Genomic DNA, 17,510 nt, shown 5'->3' on the forward strand with positions numbered 1-17,510 from the left:
GAGAAAACCACCCGAAAGGAATTGAAAACAGTACCCAGAGCCGACGCAGGGCTGGGAACAGTGCCTCCTCACACCAGCCATGTAACTCACACCATATAATTCATGGGGCGTTGGGCAGAACACTCAGAAGGGTCTTGTGGAGATTAAGTCGTCCTAGACTGAACACAAGCCACAAAGGCAAAAATGAAAGCAGGTCAAATGACATGGTATTGGTGTCAAGACAGACAAATAGATGGATGAAACAGAACAGAGTCCAGAATTAGACCCACACATACATGAACAGCTGATTTTTGACAAAAGTGCAAAGGCAATTCAGTGGAGAAAATTCAGTGGAAATTTTTCAGTGGAAATATTCAGTCTTTTCAACACATGGCGGAACAACAGGACATCTATTTGACAAAAAAAAGTGAACTTGAATTAACATTTTGCATCATTAGAAAAATTAACTCTAAGGGGATCACAGAACAAAATATGAAACCTAAAACTATACAACATACAGAAGAAAACCTTTGTGGCTTTGAGATAGGCAAAGATTTCTAAAATCTGACACCAAAAGTATGATCCCTAAGGAAAATAATTTATCAATAGGACTTCAAATTAAAAACTTCTCTTCAAACAAATGATGCTGGGGAACCTGGATAGCCACATTCAAAGGAGTGACATTAGACCCCTTTTTAACATCATTCACAAAAATTAACTCAAAGTGAACCAAAGATGTACATGAAGAGCTACAACTGTTAAACTCTTAGAAGAAAACACAGGAGTGAATTTTCATGGCCTTGGTTGGTCAATGGTTTCTGAGATACGATACCAAAAGCACAAGCAACAACAACAAAATAAATAAACTGAACACATCAAAATTAAAAATGTTTGTGTTTCAAATGATGCCATCAAAAAAGAGAAAAGTCTACCCACAGAATGGGACAAAATATTTGCTAAGCATCTACCCAATAAAGGACTTATGTCAATAATAATAATAAACATATAAAGAACTCTCAAAACTCAATAATAAGGAAACGAACAACCCAACTAAATAAAACAGGCAAAAGAACAGATATTTCACTGAAGAGAATATACATGTGGCAAATAAGCACATGGAAAGATTCTCAATATCAAATGAAAACTACGATATGATAAGACTACACACCAACGAGAAAGGCTGAAATGAAAAAGATTGAGCATACTGAGATTTGGCAAGCACATGGAGCAGCTGAAACTCCCACTCACTGCTGGTGGAAATGTCAAATGTTACAACTGCTTTGGAAAAAAGTTTGGAGTTTCTTTAAAAGTTAGATATACACCTCATATCTGAGCCAACCGTTCTACTCACCGGTGTTTACTCAAGAGAAAGGAAAGCATATGCCTACAGAAAAACTTGTACACGCACGTTCACAGCAGCTTTATTTGTAACAGTCCAGAATTGGAAACAACCCAAATGTTCATCAACAAGTGAATGGATAAACAAATTGTGGTCTATCCATAGGCAGAATGGTATTCAGCAATAAAAAGATGTGAACTATTGATACATACAACAACATGGGTGAACCTCAAAATCATCATGCCAAGTGAAAGAAGTCAGACCAAAAAGAGACTACATGCTGTATGATTCCATGTATATAAAATTCTAGAATATGCAAATTAAACCACAGTGACATAAGGCAGACCAGTGGTTGCCTGGGGATGGAGGGTGGGTACGGGGAGGGAAGGGAGATATTACCCAGGGGCATGAGAAACTCTTCGGGGTAATGGATATGTTCATTATCTGGATCATGGTGATGGTTTCCTGGATGTGTACAGATGTTGAAATACACTGAATTATTCTTTAAATATGTGCAGTTAATTATAGGTCAATTATACTTCCACAAAAGCTGTTGAAGAAATGGGACCACACTCTAGCTCTGAAAGTTAGTGTTTCAACAACACATCAAGGGACATCATTCCATGTCAGTGCCTACAAAGAGTGCTCATCTTTGAAAAGCATGGTTTCCATCATATGGCTACACCTTGATATGTTAGTCAGTCTTGTACATGTGGGCATTTAGGTCATTTCTATTTTTCTTCCTAAGGAAAACTTTGTACACATATAGAAAGATTTCTAAAGGGTAGATCCCTAAAAATGGAATTGTTCAAAATTTGGCTGATAATGCCAAACTGTCCTCCAAAAGAGTTGTCCCAACATTATACTCCTAAAAGGACAGAGTCCCTTTCCCGATACCTTCATAATGCAGGCTATTATTCTTTTTCATTTCTGTGTACCTCATGAGCAAAAACTGTATTTCCTTGACTCAGTTTGTATTTGACTATTAGTAAGATTTAAAAATCTTTTATAAAGCGTGATTCCATGTATTTCCACATTTATGAACTTCCAGCTATAAGTCTGGCCATCATTCAGTCTTTTTCTTATTTATTCCTAGGAGCTCTTTACATAATTATAATCCTTTGACTGTTATCCATGTGGTAAATATTATTCCCCATTTCATCATCTGTCAACTTTATTTTTAGCTTTGAGTGATTTAAACTTTCTACGTAGTCAAATCTGTCAGTGATTTAAACTTTCTACGTAGTCAAATCTGTCAATCTTTTTTCTTATCTCTCTGTAGTCCTCACGTGACAGGCTGATGGTAAGCTACTCAGCGAAGCTGCCCCTTACCCAGTGAGACCAGGTTCTGGAGGTTCTCTAGCATCACATCTCTGTACAGGTCCTTCTGGGAAGGTTCCAGCTGCTGCCACTCCTCCTGGGTGAAGTCCACAGTCACATCCCTGAACGTCACTGACTCCTGTAAGGGAAACCCACAACCACTCACCGCAGGGCCCTCCTTACAGAGGTCTGGAAGAATGGCCAGAAAAGCCAAGAGGATTTCAGGAAGGCACACAGGATGTATCTGAAGTGATTTCAACAAGGACCAGCCACTCAGTTATCTTGGTGCCTCATTATTTGGGGATGGTCCTCTGACAGAGAAATAAAACAAATATGAGGCTGTTTAGAACAGAAAGTCACAGATTTGAGAGACAGAGAAGGAATCAAAGGCAAAATGATCATAACCCAGTGAATCAACACATTCATTAGAAGCCCAACAAAGGCAGAAACCTAGATGGAACCCAGTAGTTCACCAAAGATTCCTGAGCCCCTACAAAGCTGCAGGCACTGAGCAAGGTGTGGGATACAGACACAGAAGGTTTAAGAACTAGTTCCTCAAAGGAGGAGCAGACGAAAACACCTGTAACTGACCCACAATCTGGTCAATACTGTCATGAAGGTATGAACAAAATTCTCCAGGCGCCTGAGCAACAGCAGCTTTAGGGGGTGTCCGGGAAGACTTCAGAAAGGCGACACTGAGTTTAGGCTGGGGGAAGGATCAGTGGTCAGGTCCTTGGGGGGAGATTCCGGAGGGAGGAAGAGCTTGGGTCAAGACATGAGGCTTAAAAGGCAGATTAGACCATTGAGGAATCGTGAGAAGTTCATGTGGTGGAAGCATAAGAGACTTTCCAGCTGATGCTGTAAGCCCTGGGGATGAAATGAATGTGGCTTAGCAGGGAGAGATGATGATGATGATGGTGATGGTGATGGTGGTGGTGGTGGTGGTGATGGTGGTGATGGTGGTGATGGTGATGATGATGGTGGTGATGGTGATGGTAGTGACAATGGTTGTGGTGATGATGGTGGTGATGGTGATGACAATGATGTTGTCAATTGTAGGTCACAATACCTATCACTTCATAGGCAGTTGCTATGTACCAGGTATTATTCTAAGGATTTGTTATAGGTTGAATTATGCTTCCTCTCCTCCAAATCCATGTGTTGAAGTCCTACTCCCAGCACCTCAGAATGGGACCTTATTTGGAAATAGGGCCACTGGTTAAGATGAGGTCATACTGGAGTAGGTGGGCCCTAATCCAATATGACTGGTGTCCTTATAAATAGAGGAAATTTGAACACAGAGACATGCACACATGGAAAATACCATGTGAAAACAAGCCAAGAACTACTGGGAGCTGAGAGAGAGGCCTGAAATTGATTCTTCTCTAGACCGTTCAGAAGGAAGGGTGGTTTTCCACATATTTGTTTTGACCCCCTACTCTAAACAATGTATTTGCAGAAGTTGTTTTCATCATTATTATTTAAAGTGCTCAAAGGAAAATTCCTGGAAATCATGTATGTTTACTTTTTATTTAGATTTGTCATTTACAGGGACGTGGGCAGGTTTTAATGTTTTCCTAACCACGCTGGTGATTTAGGTGGATTCTGGAAACTTTGAGTTTTTGTTCTGTAGTTAATTTTTTTTTTTTTTTTTTTCCGGTATGCGGGCCTCTCCCTGCTGTGGCCTCTCCCGTCGCGGAGCACAGGCTCCGGACGCGCAGGCTCAGCGGCCATGGCTCACGGGCCCAGCCGCTCCGCGGCATGTGGGATCTTCCCGGACCGGGGCACGAACCCGTGTCCCCTGCATCGGCAGGCGGACTCTCAACCACTGCGCCACCAGGGAAGCCCTGTAGTTAATTTTTATTAAAAAATGTATTACTTGGGAAAAAAAAATCAAGGTGTTGGCCCAGCCAACACCTTGATTTTTGACTTCCAGCCTCCAGAACTGTGAGAAAATATATTTCTGTTGTTTAAGCCTGTCTGTGGTACTTTGTTATGGCAACCCTAGCAAACCAATACATCCGTCTTGCTCTCTACTATTTCCCCAGTGTTTAGTACAATGCCTGGCATATAGTAGGCACTCAATGAATAGTTCTTGAATGAATAAATGGGTCAGTAGGATGGTGTGAGGATTAAATGAGTTAATCCATGTTTGACACTCAGAACAGTGCACAGCATACAGTAGGTGCTTAATTACCATCAGCTACTATTACTGCCACCCACATCCACAGGTCCTTGGCTCTCCCCAGTGCTCTGAGCCCCCGACACGAGAACCGTGAACCCTGGCTCACCCTCCCTGAGAGGAGGCCTCACCTCCTGGCCAGTCCTATCATGGTCCCCATGTGCCCACCCAGAGGCTTTGGGCTCATGCTGGCCTCCTCTGCCTCGTGGGTCACTACTGTTTGATGAGGAAGCAGTACAAGGCAGTGGTTGAGAGTGTGGGCTCAGGAGCTTGGAAGCCTGCAATGAAATCCTGGCTCTACCCTCAATGGTTGTCTTTTCCTTGAGCAAGTGCCTTAACCTCTCTGAACTTCATTTGTTCATAATAAAAATGTCCCCCTCTGTAGTTGTCATGGGGGTTGAATGTGGTAATGCATATATGGTTCCAGCACAGTGTCTGGTATGGCTGGAGTAAGTTCTCGATGAATGTCAACTATTACATTTGATTGATTTTGACATTTCACATATGCATCTTATATATATACTTATTATTAGTAGTAGTTATTATTATTTAATATTTATTTATTTTGGCCAGGCTGGGTCCTAGTCATGGCATGCAGGATCTTCGTTGCAGCATGTTTAGTTGAGGCATGCAGGATCTTTAGTTGTGGCATGCGGACTCTTAGTTGCGGCATGTGTGTGGGATCTAGTTCCCCAGTAGTAGTTATTATTATTATATGATATTATTATTTGATTCTTTGGCCCATACATCCTTTGGCCAGTCCTGCTAATAATTCCTTTTTTAAAAAAAAGCCACTTTGGGCTTCCCTGGTGGCACAGTGGTTGAGAGTCCGCCCGTGGATGCAGGGGGCACGGGTTCGTGCCCTGGTCTGGGAGGATCCCACGTGCCACAGAGCGGCTGGGCCCGTGAGCCATGGCCGCTGGGCCTGCGTGTCCGGAGCCTGTGCTCCACGGCGGGAGGGGCCGCAGCGGTGAGAGGCCTGCGTACCACAAAAAAAAAAAAAAAAAAAAGCCACTTTATTGAGGTATGATTGACATATAAAAGCTGTACATATTTAATTAATACAACTTGATTAAGTTTGGAAAGTATGCACCCATGAAACATTATCACAATCGAGGCCATAAGCTATCCATCACCTCCAAAAGTTTCCTGCTGCCCCCTCTTTTTATTTATTTTAATTTTTAAAAATATTGTAGTTCCTTCAGAGAATCTTCTCTAAGTATGCCCCACATCAGTGAACTCACTCAATAAATAACATATTTACTGAGTAGGCTCCATGCACTGCCCTGGGGCTGGGCTGGGAGGGGTGCACTAAAAACAAAATGTACAGTCCTGGAAGTGTCAGAGCTGACACCTTACAGCAAAGGATGCTGAAGGGCAGACAGCAGGGGCCGCCCTCCTCTGGAGGGTTGGGAAGACTTCCCCAGAAGTATGGTTTAGCCCCAAATGCACCGAACCTGAGTGCTTTGTGTGTGCATGTCTGAGGCCACTCATTCTCGTGCTTCATCTGTTTTGGTTTCCTGTCTAATGGCACAAACCAATTCGCCACGAGGAAAACCTCCCCAAATTCCAAAGAGCTGAAATCAGATAGGCTCTATTTCTTGAAAATCAGAATATATTTGCGCTAGATGTAATTAAGAAGAAAGCACTTAAATAAAAAATCCCAACCATACCAAAATAAAAATAATCAACAAGTCCTTCTAAATTAAGTAGGAAAAAGAAGAAATCAAGACGATAATCACAGACAAGTTAAAAATGAAGACATCATGGTGCAGAGTTGCTTTGGAAAATAGTCCGACAGTTCCTTAGACAGTTAAACAGAGTTAATATTAGGACCCAGCAATTCCACTCCTAAGTATACGCCCAAGAGAATTGAGAACACATGTCCAAACTAATGTCTGAACTGCAGCATTCCTAATAACCAAAAAGTGGAAACAGCCCAAATGTCCATCAACCAATGAATGGATAAATAACATGTGGTCTAACCACACAGTGGAATATTATTCAGTCATGAAAAGGAATGGAGCACTGACACATGCTAAAACATGGATGAATCTCAGAAAAATTATGCTAAAAGAACCCAGACACAAAAGACCATATATCATATGATTTCATTTATATGAAATGTCCAGGATAGGCAAATCCAGAGACAAAAAGTAAATGAGTGGTTGCCAGCGGTTGGGGGTCAAGAGAGGAAATGGGAGTGAGTGCCATTGGGTACACACTTCCATTTGGGATGATGAAAATGTTCTAAAATTGACTGTGGTGATGGTTGCACAACTCTGAATATACCGTAAGCCAATGAATTGTACACTCTGTGGTATGTGGGGCATATCTTAATACAGGTGTTAAATAAAGAAAGGCATGACAAACCAAAACTCACAGGTAAGTGAAATGACACATTTAGACATCAAAATAAATTCTAGGTGGATTCGGAAGTTCACTGTTAACATCCAAACGATAAATGGAAAAAAAGGAAGAAAAACAGATGATGTGTGACCTGTGGATGGAGAAACCCTTTTATAGTTTAAATGGAAGACACCAGAGGAGGACAGACAGACTCAATTTTAAAAATATGAAATGCTTTTGGACTTAAATATAAAATAAGAAACGAAAAGTAAAGCTGGGAAGTATATTTGCCACAAATATTTCCATACACACACACTTCTTTAAAATCTTCAAGAATACTAAGATTCCTGGAGACTGGTAAAGCACAAGATAGATCATTTAACCCCCTGCAGAAAAGGCTAATAAACATTTTCTAAAAATCAAACCTCACTAATATACATACAATGCTATTCGGAAAAGATTTTGTGACACCATTTGTCACCTATCATGCTCAAAGTTTATACCATTTGTCACATATCCATTTATCATTTATATCCAACTTGCATAATAAATACCCGACAGCCATAAATAACTAGGGACAAATAAATATCAAACAATAGGGGAACCATTAAGTAAGCCAGGTATGGCCCCAAGATAAAATTTCTATGGAGTCATTAAAATGGATGTTACCAAGGAGTTTTTAACAATGCAGAGAAATGCTCAGGATGAAATCTTCGATGAAAAAGGATATAAAAATTGCTCAGCTGGGGTGATTCTTATTTTTGCAAAAAACATGTATCCAGGGAGAGAAGGACACACAACATTTGAGGGTGGTTATTTCTAGGATGAGATCAAGGGTCATTCTGATCCTCTTCACTATGCTCTTCTGGATTTTCTAAGCTTTTTGTAATGATCATGGCATTTCCTTATTTATCAGGAATTTTCTTTTACTTTTACAATAGATTATTTACAGCATTGAAAAATGATTTTTTAAAAAGTCAAACTCACCAATACCAGATGGACATTTAGATACACTGATTATGCAGCCAAAACAAGTGATGTCTGTAGTTTTCAAAGGCTGGGGAAATCCTAATGATTAATGTGGGATGGAAAAAAAAAATCTTCCAAGATAAAAATGGCAGAGCCAATACTGGGTCAATTTTTAAAAATAATCATCAGAGAAGGAAGCCAATAAATGAATACACAAATAATCCACATGATTATCTCTGGGTAGAGGCACTATGGGTGAATTATTATTGTCTTACCTACAGGTTACTGGATTTTCCCTATTTTCTATAAAGAAAATTTATATATTTATTATTATGAAATATTTCTGGCATAAAAGCAAGCTTAGAGAAAAATTCAATACACAACTATATATGTACCACCCGTTAAAACATCATAACACATTACAGTGAGAGCCGGGGATGCCAGCCGTGTGCCCTCCCCATGGGCGCCCTCCCCTCCCCCAAGGTAACTGCTGTCTGAAATGTGTGGGCCTTGTTCCAGTGAGTCTTGTACACAATTAAACCACCACTTTCCGGGTGCCCTCCTGTGTCTCCTGAGGGCCCCCAGGGCAGAACCAGTCACTCCCCAGCTGCCCTGTCCTCCTTGGTTGACAAAAGTCAATGTCAGGGACAGGCAAGAGAGAGGCTCCTGGGCCTGGAGGGGGCAGAGTGGACAGGAGCATCACCCCTGAGCACTGCTGTCCTTCCTCAGGGTAGACAGAACCCCCAGGAGGTGGGGACATGGGGCTGGGGGTCAGAGGGTCATCCCTCTGGAAAGGAGAGGGAGGCAACATGACTCACCAGGGCCTCATCAGTCAGCAGCTGGGCGGCCATCCCTCCACTGCCCACGGTGACCGGGAACGGCGGGCTCTGGTCAGGGGGGAAAGAGAGGGAGGCACGGTGAGAGACCAGGCCTAGGCCCACCTCACAATGCACACAGGACAGACACACACATGCCCACAGAGGGGCAGGAGACAGGAACACGCACATACATTAACAGCGAACATTCAGGGTGCTTACCGCCTGCAAAGCACTAGACCAACGCCTCTCACTTAATCCTACTAACACTCCTGCAAGGTGGGCACTATTTCCACTGACCTCATTTCACCATATAGTTTCACTTATATGTGGAATCTAAAATACGACACAAATGAGCTTATCTATGAAACAGAACCAGACTCACAGACATAGAGAACAGACTTGTGGTTGCCAAGGGGGAGGGAAGGATTGGAAGTTTGGGGTTAGCAGATGCAAACTATTATATATAGAATGGATAAACAACAAGGTCCTCCTGTATAGCACAGGGAACTATATTCAATATCCTGTAATAAACCATAATAGAAAATAATATGAAAAAGAATACATATAACTAAATTGCTTCGCTGTACAGCAGAAATTAACACAACATTGTAAATCAACTATACTTCAATAAAAAAAGAATACTGTCAAATTAAATGTTGGTCCCTATAAACTTTAAACAGTGAAATTTCAAATTAAAAAGCAATAAAATTATTTTAAAAAAGAAGCCCCGCTGTACATCACAAAGGATCACAAAGGTATAGGCTTGTGTCCCCACCACTTCACGTCTGCAAACCCCACAGCAGCGTGCCCGGCCCGCAGCAAGCCCTCCGCAAAAACATCCTACAGCTTAAAACTCTCCGGTGGCTTCCTACAGCCTTAGAAATCATCCAGTCTTCACCGCTGCCCACATGGCCCTTATAGTCTGCCCCGAGGGCCTTCCCGCTCCCACTCCACTCCCCTCTCAAACACTTGGCCCCAGGTACAGTGGCCTTCGAATCTGCCGCTTCCTCTGCCAGAAATGCTCTTCCCCTGGCTGGCTCCTTCTCACTGTCAGCTCAAATGTCACCTCCATGGAGAAGTCTCCCACTCCCAGGGCCCTGAGCTCAAGTAGCAACCAACGCCCACCCCTGCCATCTTCTTATAGCCCACATCATTGTTGACAACTGTCTCTTTAAAAGGTTTTCAAGTTCATCATCTGTCTTCCCTTCACCAGAATGCAAGCCCCTGGGGAGCAGAGATGATCATTTTTGGATTGTGTTTCCAGCATCTAGGATAACAGCCAGAGGTACCCAAACATAGAGCTGAGTGAACGAATAAGCCAACTTCTATCACTGGCAAAGATGCAAAGAAATGGACCTCCCACACACAGCTGAAGGAACAGGAGTCACTCGACATTTGTGGAGAGTGAGCTGGCAAAACACAAACCCCATAACTCAGCAGCCTTGTTCCCGGGACTCTGCCCATAGCAACAAAAACTCCATGTAAAAGGTTATATAGGGAAAAAAGATGTTTATTATAGCACTGTTCCTAGAATCCAACCAAACCAACAAACACAAAAAAAACAAGGGGGAGTTATTAATTTTTTTTCTTATATTCCTTTGATTGTTTCCCTGGGTGAGTGACTTCATAGTAATGTCATAATTTCTTAAACAGAATTTAATTTTTTAAAGAGTATTCTTTCTGGACTGGCAATCTCCATCTGACTCCCATCCCTATACTGTGACGTCAACAACACTGGCTTTGGCCGGACGTGGACATGACCAGAGCCGACTTACCCAGGAGGCACAGCGAGCCCAAGGCCCCTGATACCTGTAGGGGCCCACGAGAATGTCTTAATTTAAGATCATTAAAAAAAAAAAAAGTGACTCTAATCCAGCCTGGATTATATTTGTCTTCATATCAATGTAATCACAAACTATATATATATTTTCTTTTCATGAAAAAAGGAGTCCATGAAGGCGACGAAGGCACAGAGGCCCTGGAAGTGACATGCTCTGGGCTGGTGACTGTTGAACCCATGTGGCCTGAGATCTATGTGGCTACAAAGCTGGTGGCTACTTCCCTCCTCTCCTTCCTTGAGTCTTCTGGCATTTCCTTCCTTCCATTGTTTCTAAGGGTAAGATTCCCATGGGGGAAAAAATCCTGCAACTGTGTGTCAGATGAGCCGAAAGGAAGAAAGGATTTCCCATTTGTCTGGTGGTTAAGTGTGGGGTCTCTGGAACCCAGATGCCTGGGTATAGAGTTGGGTCATTCACTTAAGTCTCTGAGCCTCGGTTTCCCCATGTATAAAATGGGGATGATGAGGTCCCTACCTTGGAGTTACTGGGAGGCTTATAAATGAAAGTCCCAGCAAAGTGCCCAGAACAGCACTTTGAGGGCCCAATACACATCCTCTGAACAAATCAACCCCACTCAGGAGTGGGTAGGGGACTCTGACCCTCCTTTAAGAAGGTCCTGTGGAAGGCAAGAGAAGAAGCCTTAGCCCCACATCCTGTCACCCACACACTTCCTGCCCCCTCAACACTCCAGAGCCTTCTATGAGCCGGACAAGGCTCTGAGGGGCAGGAAGGAGCTGGGGAATCTGGGGGCCCCAGGCCAGGAGACCTGCAGGACAAGAAGGGAGGTAGCTCTGCTAGGCCTGCCTGTCCAAGCGTTCAGTCTTTCACACATGCTTTTAGGAGGGTCGCACCCAGATGCACTCGCATACAAACACCCAGAAAGGCCCAAAGACAGAGACACACAGGTGAACACACACACACAGAAAGGTAGAGACACTGATGCGGCGGACTTCGGGAGAGACACACCCCATGCTCACAGACACACTCACACCCAGGGACACAGCTACAAAGTGAAAGACGAGACACAGGTGGACACCTGGATGACACCCTCACACAGAGACACCGTGGGCAGAAATAAAGGCAGACACACACACAACCAAGGATGTGGACATGGCGGTCACCCAGAGATACACTGCCCTCACCCCAACAGGGAAGGCAAAGACTAGACATAGAAGACATCCACAGAGACCAAGACCGGTAGGCGCACGAGCGCGTGCGCACCCCCGCCCCCTCCCCCCCCCCAGACTTACACTGATGCACACACACACAGATTCGCCTCCTTCCCCATCGCATCACATTAGGTCAGTACCAGCCTCCTCCCTCCACTCCTCTCCCCAGCCCTCTCTCTGAGCCGGCACTCCCCTCACCTGGGCCCTCACACTTTCTCCCTTCAGGGCCCACCTTCCCCTCAGTCCACACGCCCTGTCCCGGCGCGCACACCCTCCCCTCAGCCCTCACGCCCCTCGCCTGGGCCCGCACACCCTCTCCCTTCAGGGCTCACACCTTCCCCTCAGTTCACACGCCCTCTCCCGGCGCGCACACCCTCCCCTCCTCCCTCACGCCCCTCGCGTGGGCCCGCACACCCTCTCCCTTCAGTCCTCACACTTTCCCCTCAGTCCGTATACCTTCTTGCTGCCCGCACACCCTCCCCTCCGCCCTCAGGCCCCTTGCCTGTGACCTGACGACCCCTCTCCTCAGTCAGCATGCCCCCCTCCCGAGCCCGCCCCCGCCCCCGCCTCGCCCCTCCCTGCCCTGCCCTGTCCTGCCCGTGGCCGGACTCACCAGCGCGGGTCGTTCTGTACAATGACGGACGCCCTCCGCCCTCCAGGCCGCACTGCGCCTGCGCAGACGGGCGGACTACACTTCCCAGAAGCTCGCGCGCCTCCGCCTCCGCTCAGGCCTTCCCGCCCGTGGAGCCGAATGGAGCCGAGCGGACCCGAGTTGAGCCGAGCGGACCCGAATGGAGCCGAGCGGACCCAAACCTACCCGAGACCCGACCGAGCCCCTCCAGCTCCCAGAGGCCCCCGCGGCACCGGAACCACGGCCGCAGGGGATGGGGGTGCGGGGGGGTTGGTATTGAGGGATGGGAGCGGGGAGGAGGAAGAGTGGAGGGAGAGAGGAGATGGGGGTAAAGGGAAGGGGGAGAAGAGAGAGATGGGGGAGAGGTAGGAGGGGAGGAAGGTGGGGAAGGGAGAATTCCAGAAAGGGAGGGGGCGTGGGTGGAGGTGGAGAAAGGAGGCTGTGGCCCACCTTCTGCAGACTTCTGGGCTGGACTGAGGGAGGATCCTGGGCAATTTTGTTGAGCGTGATAATCATGCTGAATTGTAGAAAATTTGTAAAGCATAGAGATACAAACCAGAAAATAATTTTAAAGAAGTATTCACTCTTCTTATTTTGAGTTTCCTAAGTGCCAGCTCCTGTTTTGGGCGTTTTATGACTTAGGAACGTATCCAATCCTTACAACCATTCTACTTTCCAGATGAGGGCAGTGGTGCCGACAAAAGAGGTGGCACAAGGGGACAGTCGGGGAGCTGGGGTAGGAGTCAGGGCTCCTGGCTGGGCCTGTTACACCATAAACCACAAAGCCAAGTCCGAAAGCATTTGCTGAATGTCTCAGTGGCCACAGAAATGTAAACAGCAGCTAGTCTTTTTTTTTTTTTTAATTGCAGTATAGTTGATTTACAATGTTGTGTTAGTTTCAGGTGTACAGCAAAGTGAATCAGTTATACATATACCTATATCCACTCTTCATTTAGATTTTTTTTTTTTTGGTACGCGGGCCTCTCACTGCCGTGGCCTCTCCCGTTGTGGAGCACAGGCTCCGGACGCGCAGGCCCAGCGGCCATGGCTCACGGGCCCAGCCGCTTCGCGGCACGTGGGATCTTCCCAGACCGGGGCACGAACCCGTGTCCCCTGCATCGGCAGGCAGACTCTCAACCACTGCGCCACCAGGGAAGCCCTTCATTTAGATTCTTTTCCCATACAGGTTATTACTGAGTATTGAGTAGAGTTCCCTGTGCTATACAGTAGGTCCTTGCTAGTATTATATTATATATATAGTAGTGAAACAGAGGCTAGTCTTAAGGGGTGGTTAATGACTTTAAATATTTTATTTGAGACAAATGTAGGTTCACCTGCAGTTGTAAAAAATACAGAAACCACCGAGAGAGATCCAGTATACCCTTTATCTGGTTCCCCCAAGGGTGAAGTCTTGTGTTACCAAACCAGGTTCATTTGCCCAAGGCACAGCAAAAAGTCAAGGTTTGCAACAAAGAAAAGGTTTATTCAGAGGCAGCTGGCGAGGAGATGGGAAAACATCTCAGATCCACCTCCCTGAGGCGAGAGGGGTGAGATATTTATGGGTTAAAGAAGCAAGGTGATTTTAGGCATAGGAAAAGGTATTGGAGGTAGGGAAAAGGTGAGGTAATCTGTGTTCTGTGCAGGCAAATCTGAGTTACATGCTTCCTCATGGGATGCATGTCCCAAAATGGAGGCACTTAGTATGATCTGAGGGAGGGGTTTTTGGCCCTCTGATGTCAAAAGTTTGTTCATCAGACACATCAGGCCTTTGTAAAGGCCCAGGTGTAGGGTCAGTGGTCCCAACCAGTCTTAACTGGCTTGAGCTTGAACTGGACACAGCTCAGTCCAAGTTCCTGGAAAACGACTTGGGCAAACGTCTTACTGTATAGGCTACGTGTCGCTTGGAGCACATGCAAATCTTCTGTAGCGAAAATTAAAGTGAGCTTGATCACTGAAGGCTGGTTACAAGTGGAGGTGGTTTTAACGAGCTGTAAGACAACGTCAAGAATTTCTGTTAGGGGCTTCCCTGGTGGCACAGTGGTTGAGAATCCGCCTGCCAGTGCAGGGGACACGGGTTTGATCCCTGGCCTGGGAAGATCCCACATGCCACGGAGCAACAAGCCTGTGCGCTACAGCTACTGAGCCTCTACTCTAGAACCAGTGAGCCACAACTACTGAGCCCATGTGCCATAACTACTGAAGCCCATGCACCTAGAGCCCGTGCTCCGCAACAAGAGAAGCCACGGCAATGAGAAGCCCGCGCGCCGCAGCTAGATAAAGCCCATGCGCAGCAACGAAGACACAACGCAGCCAAAAATAAATAAATAAAATAAATTTATTTTAAAAAAGAATTTCTGTTAGTCACCAGTTTCTGTTAACCCTATAGGGCACGGTTTCACTTGCAAAGTCACAAATAGGATACAGACACGAATATTGTCAAGATACAGAACGTTTCCGTCACCACTAGGATCCCTCAGGTTGCCCTTTCATAGCCACACCCACTTTCCTCCATATCCCATCCTTCCTTAACCCTTGACTATCGCTAATTTTTTCTCCATAATTTTATCATTTCAAAAATGTTATATCAATAGGTATTTTTTTTTCATTCAGCGTAATCCTCTGGAGATCTATCCAAGTTGTTATTTGTATCAATAGTCATTACTTTACTACTGAGTGGTAATCCATGGTAGGGATTTACCAGTTTGGCTACCACATCTGGGATGTTTCCAGTTTGGGGCTATTCCAGTTACAATTTTCTTTTCATTTCGGTAGGAACACTTAACATAAGATCTACCGTCATAACAAAATTTTAAGTGTACAATACAGTATTGTTAACTAGAGGCACGATGTACAGAACACTAGAACTTAATCACCTTGCCTAAATGAAACTTTATACCTGTTGACCAGTAACTCCCCATTTCCCCTTCCCTCAAGACCCTGGCAACCACCATTCTGCTCTCTGCTTCCTTGTGTTTGACTATTTTAGATACCTCATATAAACGCAGTATTTGTCCTTCTGCATCTGGCTTATCTCAGCACAACGTCCTCAAGCTTCACCCATGTTGTAGCATATGGGAGAATTTCCTTCTTTTTTAAGGTTAAAGGATATTACATTTTATGTGTATACCACATTTTCTTTATCCGTTGATTCACTGATGGACATTTAGGTTGCTTCCACATCTCAGCTATTGTGAATAATGCTGGAGTGAACAATGGAGTGCAAATCATCTATTTGAGATGCTGACTTTCGAATACCCAGAAGCGAGAAGTGAGATCATTAGGTATTTCTAATTTTTTTTGGAGGAAACTCCATACTGTTTTCCATAGTGGCTGCACCATTTTACATTCCCATCAGTAGGGTACAAAAGTTCTGACTTCTCCACATCCTCTTCAATTTTTTTAAAAAACAATATTCATTCTAATAGGTGTGTGGTGATATCTCAGTGTGGTTTAGATTTGCATCTCCCTGATGATTAGTGATGCTCTTTACCTTTACATGTACCTGATGGCCATTTGTATGTCTTTTTTGGAGAAATGTCTATTCTATTCAAGTCTTATGCCCATTTAAAATTATTTTATCTTCTGCTATTGAGTTGCAGGGGTTCCTTACATATTTTGGATATTAACCCCTTATTAGATATTTGGTTTGCAAATATTTTCTCCCATTTCATAGGTTGCCCTTCTACTATTAATTGTTCCTTATTACAGGGTTTCGTGTGAACCTAAATCTTCATTTCTCTGGGATAAATGCCCAGGAGTGCATTTCTAGGTCATATGGTATTTGCATTTTTAGCTTAGTTTTTTTTATTTTTTTAAACAAACTGCCAAACTGTTTTTCAGAGTGGCCGTACCATTTATATTCCTACCAGCAATTTGAGATATCCAGTTTCTCCAAATCCTTGCCGATATTGGATGTTGCCATTATACATATACATATTTTATTTTAGCCATTCTGATAAGCGTGTAGTGATATCTCATTATGGGTTTCTTGTTTTGTTTTGTTTTTGTTTTTACTAATGACTTTACTTTTTAGAACAGTTTTAGGTTTACAGAAGAATTGAGCAGATAGTACAGAGTTCTCATACACCCACCTCCCTGCACCCAATTTCCCCTATTAGTAAACACTTGCATTTAATGTGGAAGATTTGTTACAATTAATGAACCAATATTGATACATTATTACTAACAAAACCCCATAGTTTACATTAAGGTTGCTCTTTGTGTTGTATACTTCTGTGGGTTTTGGCAAATGCATAATAATATGTATCCACCATTACAGTAGCATATATTTCACTGCCCTAAAAATGTCCTATGCTGCACCTGTTTGTCCTCCTTCATCTTCATGAACCCCGTAGTTTTTCTATCTGCATAGTTGTGTCTTTTCCAGAATGTCACATAGTTGGAATCAGACAATATATAGCCTTTTTCAGAATGGCTTCTTTCACTTAGCATTTAATATGAACTTAAAGTTCTCCATTTTTTTAGCTCATTTCTCTTTTTAAAAAAATTAATTTATTTTTATTTTATTTTTACTTTTGGCTGCATTGGGTCTTCGTTGCTACACGCAGGCTTTCTCTAGTTGCAGTGAGCAGGGGCTACTCTTTGCGGTGCGTGGGCCTCTCATTGTGGTGGCTTCTCTTGTTGTGAAGCTTGGGCTCTAGGTGTGCAGGCTTCAGTAATTGTGGCATGTGGGCTTCAGTAGTTGTGGCTCATGGGCTCTAGAGCAGAGGCTCGGTAGTTGTGGCGCACGGGCTTAGTTTAGATGCTCTGCAGCATGTGGGATCTTCCATGACCAGGGCTCAAACCCATGTCCACTGCATTGGCAGGCAGATTCTTAACCACTGCACCACCAGGGAAGCCCCTGGCTCATTTCTTTTTATCACTAAATAATAATCTATTGGTTGTGCCGCAGTATG

At 44.2% G+C, this 17,510-nt stretch overlaps 1 protein-coding gene across 8 annotated transcripts in view; it reads right to left on the reverse strand.

The window, feature by feature from the left end:
- The window catches only part of LOC101288200 (zinc finger protein 470), a 99,625-nt gene that overhangs the window by 34,767 nt on the left and 47,348 nt on the right, over nucleotides 1-17,510 (reverse strand). For 2 of the 8 annotated variants that reach the window (XR_007474247.1, XM_033412036.2), the window contains exons 1-3: nucleotides 12,577-12,850; nucleotides 8,957-9,025; nucleotides 2,651-2,777 (exon numbers count right to left, since the gene is read on the reverse strand). Coding sequence is in view for 4 of the 8 variants with exons in the window: in XM_033412036.2 (XP_033267927.1) it covers nucleotides 2,651-2,777; nucleotides 8,957-8,989 (160 nt within the window). In the remaining 4 variants the exon portion in view is untranslated. Of the gene's footprint in view, nucleotides 1-2,650; nucleotides 2,778-8,956; nucleotides 9,026-9,175; nucleotides 12,000-12,044; nucleotides 12,403-12,576; nucleotides 12,851-17,510 lie in introns of those variants that run through there. The other 6 variants (XR_007474246.1, XR_007474245.1, XM_049703240.1 and 3 more) reach the window with 5 other exon arrangements.

This window comes from Orcinus orca, chromosome 20 (genome assembly GCF_937001465.1).
Source record: "Orcinus orca chromosome 20, mOrcOrc1.1, whole genome shotgun sequence".
In the NCBI taxonomy this organism is placed as follows: domain Eukaryota; kingdom Metazoa; phylum Chordata; class Mammalia; order Artiodactyla; family Delphinidae; genus Orcinus; species Orcinus orca.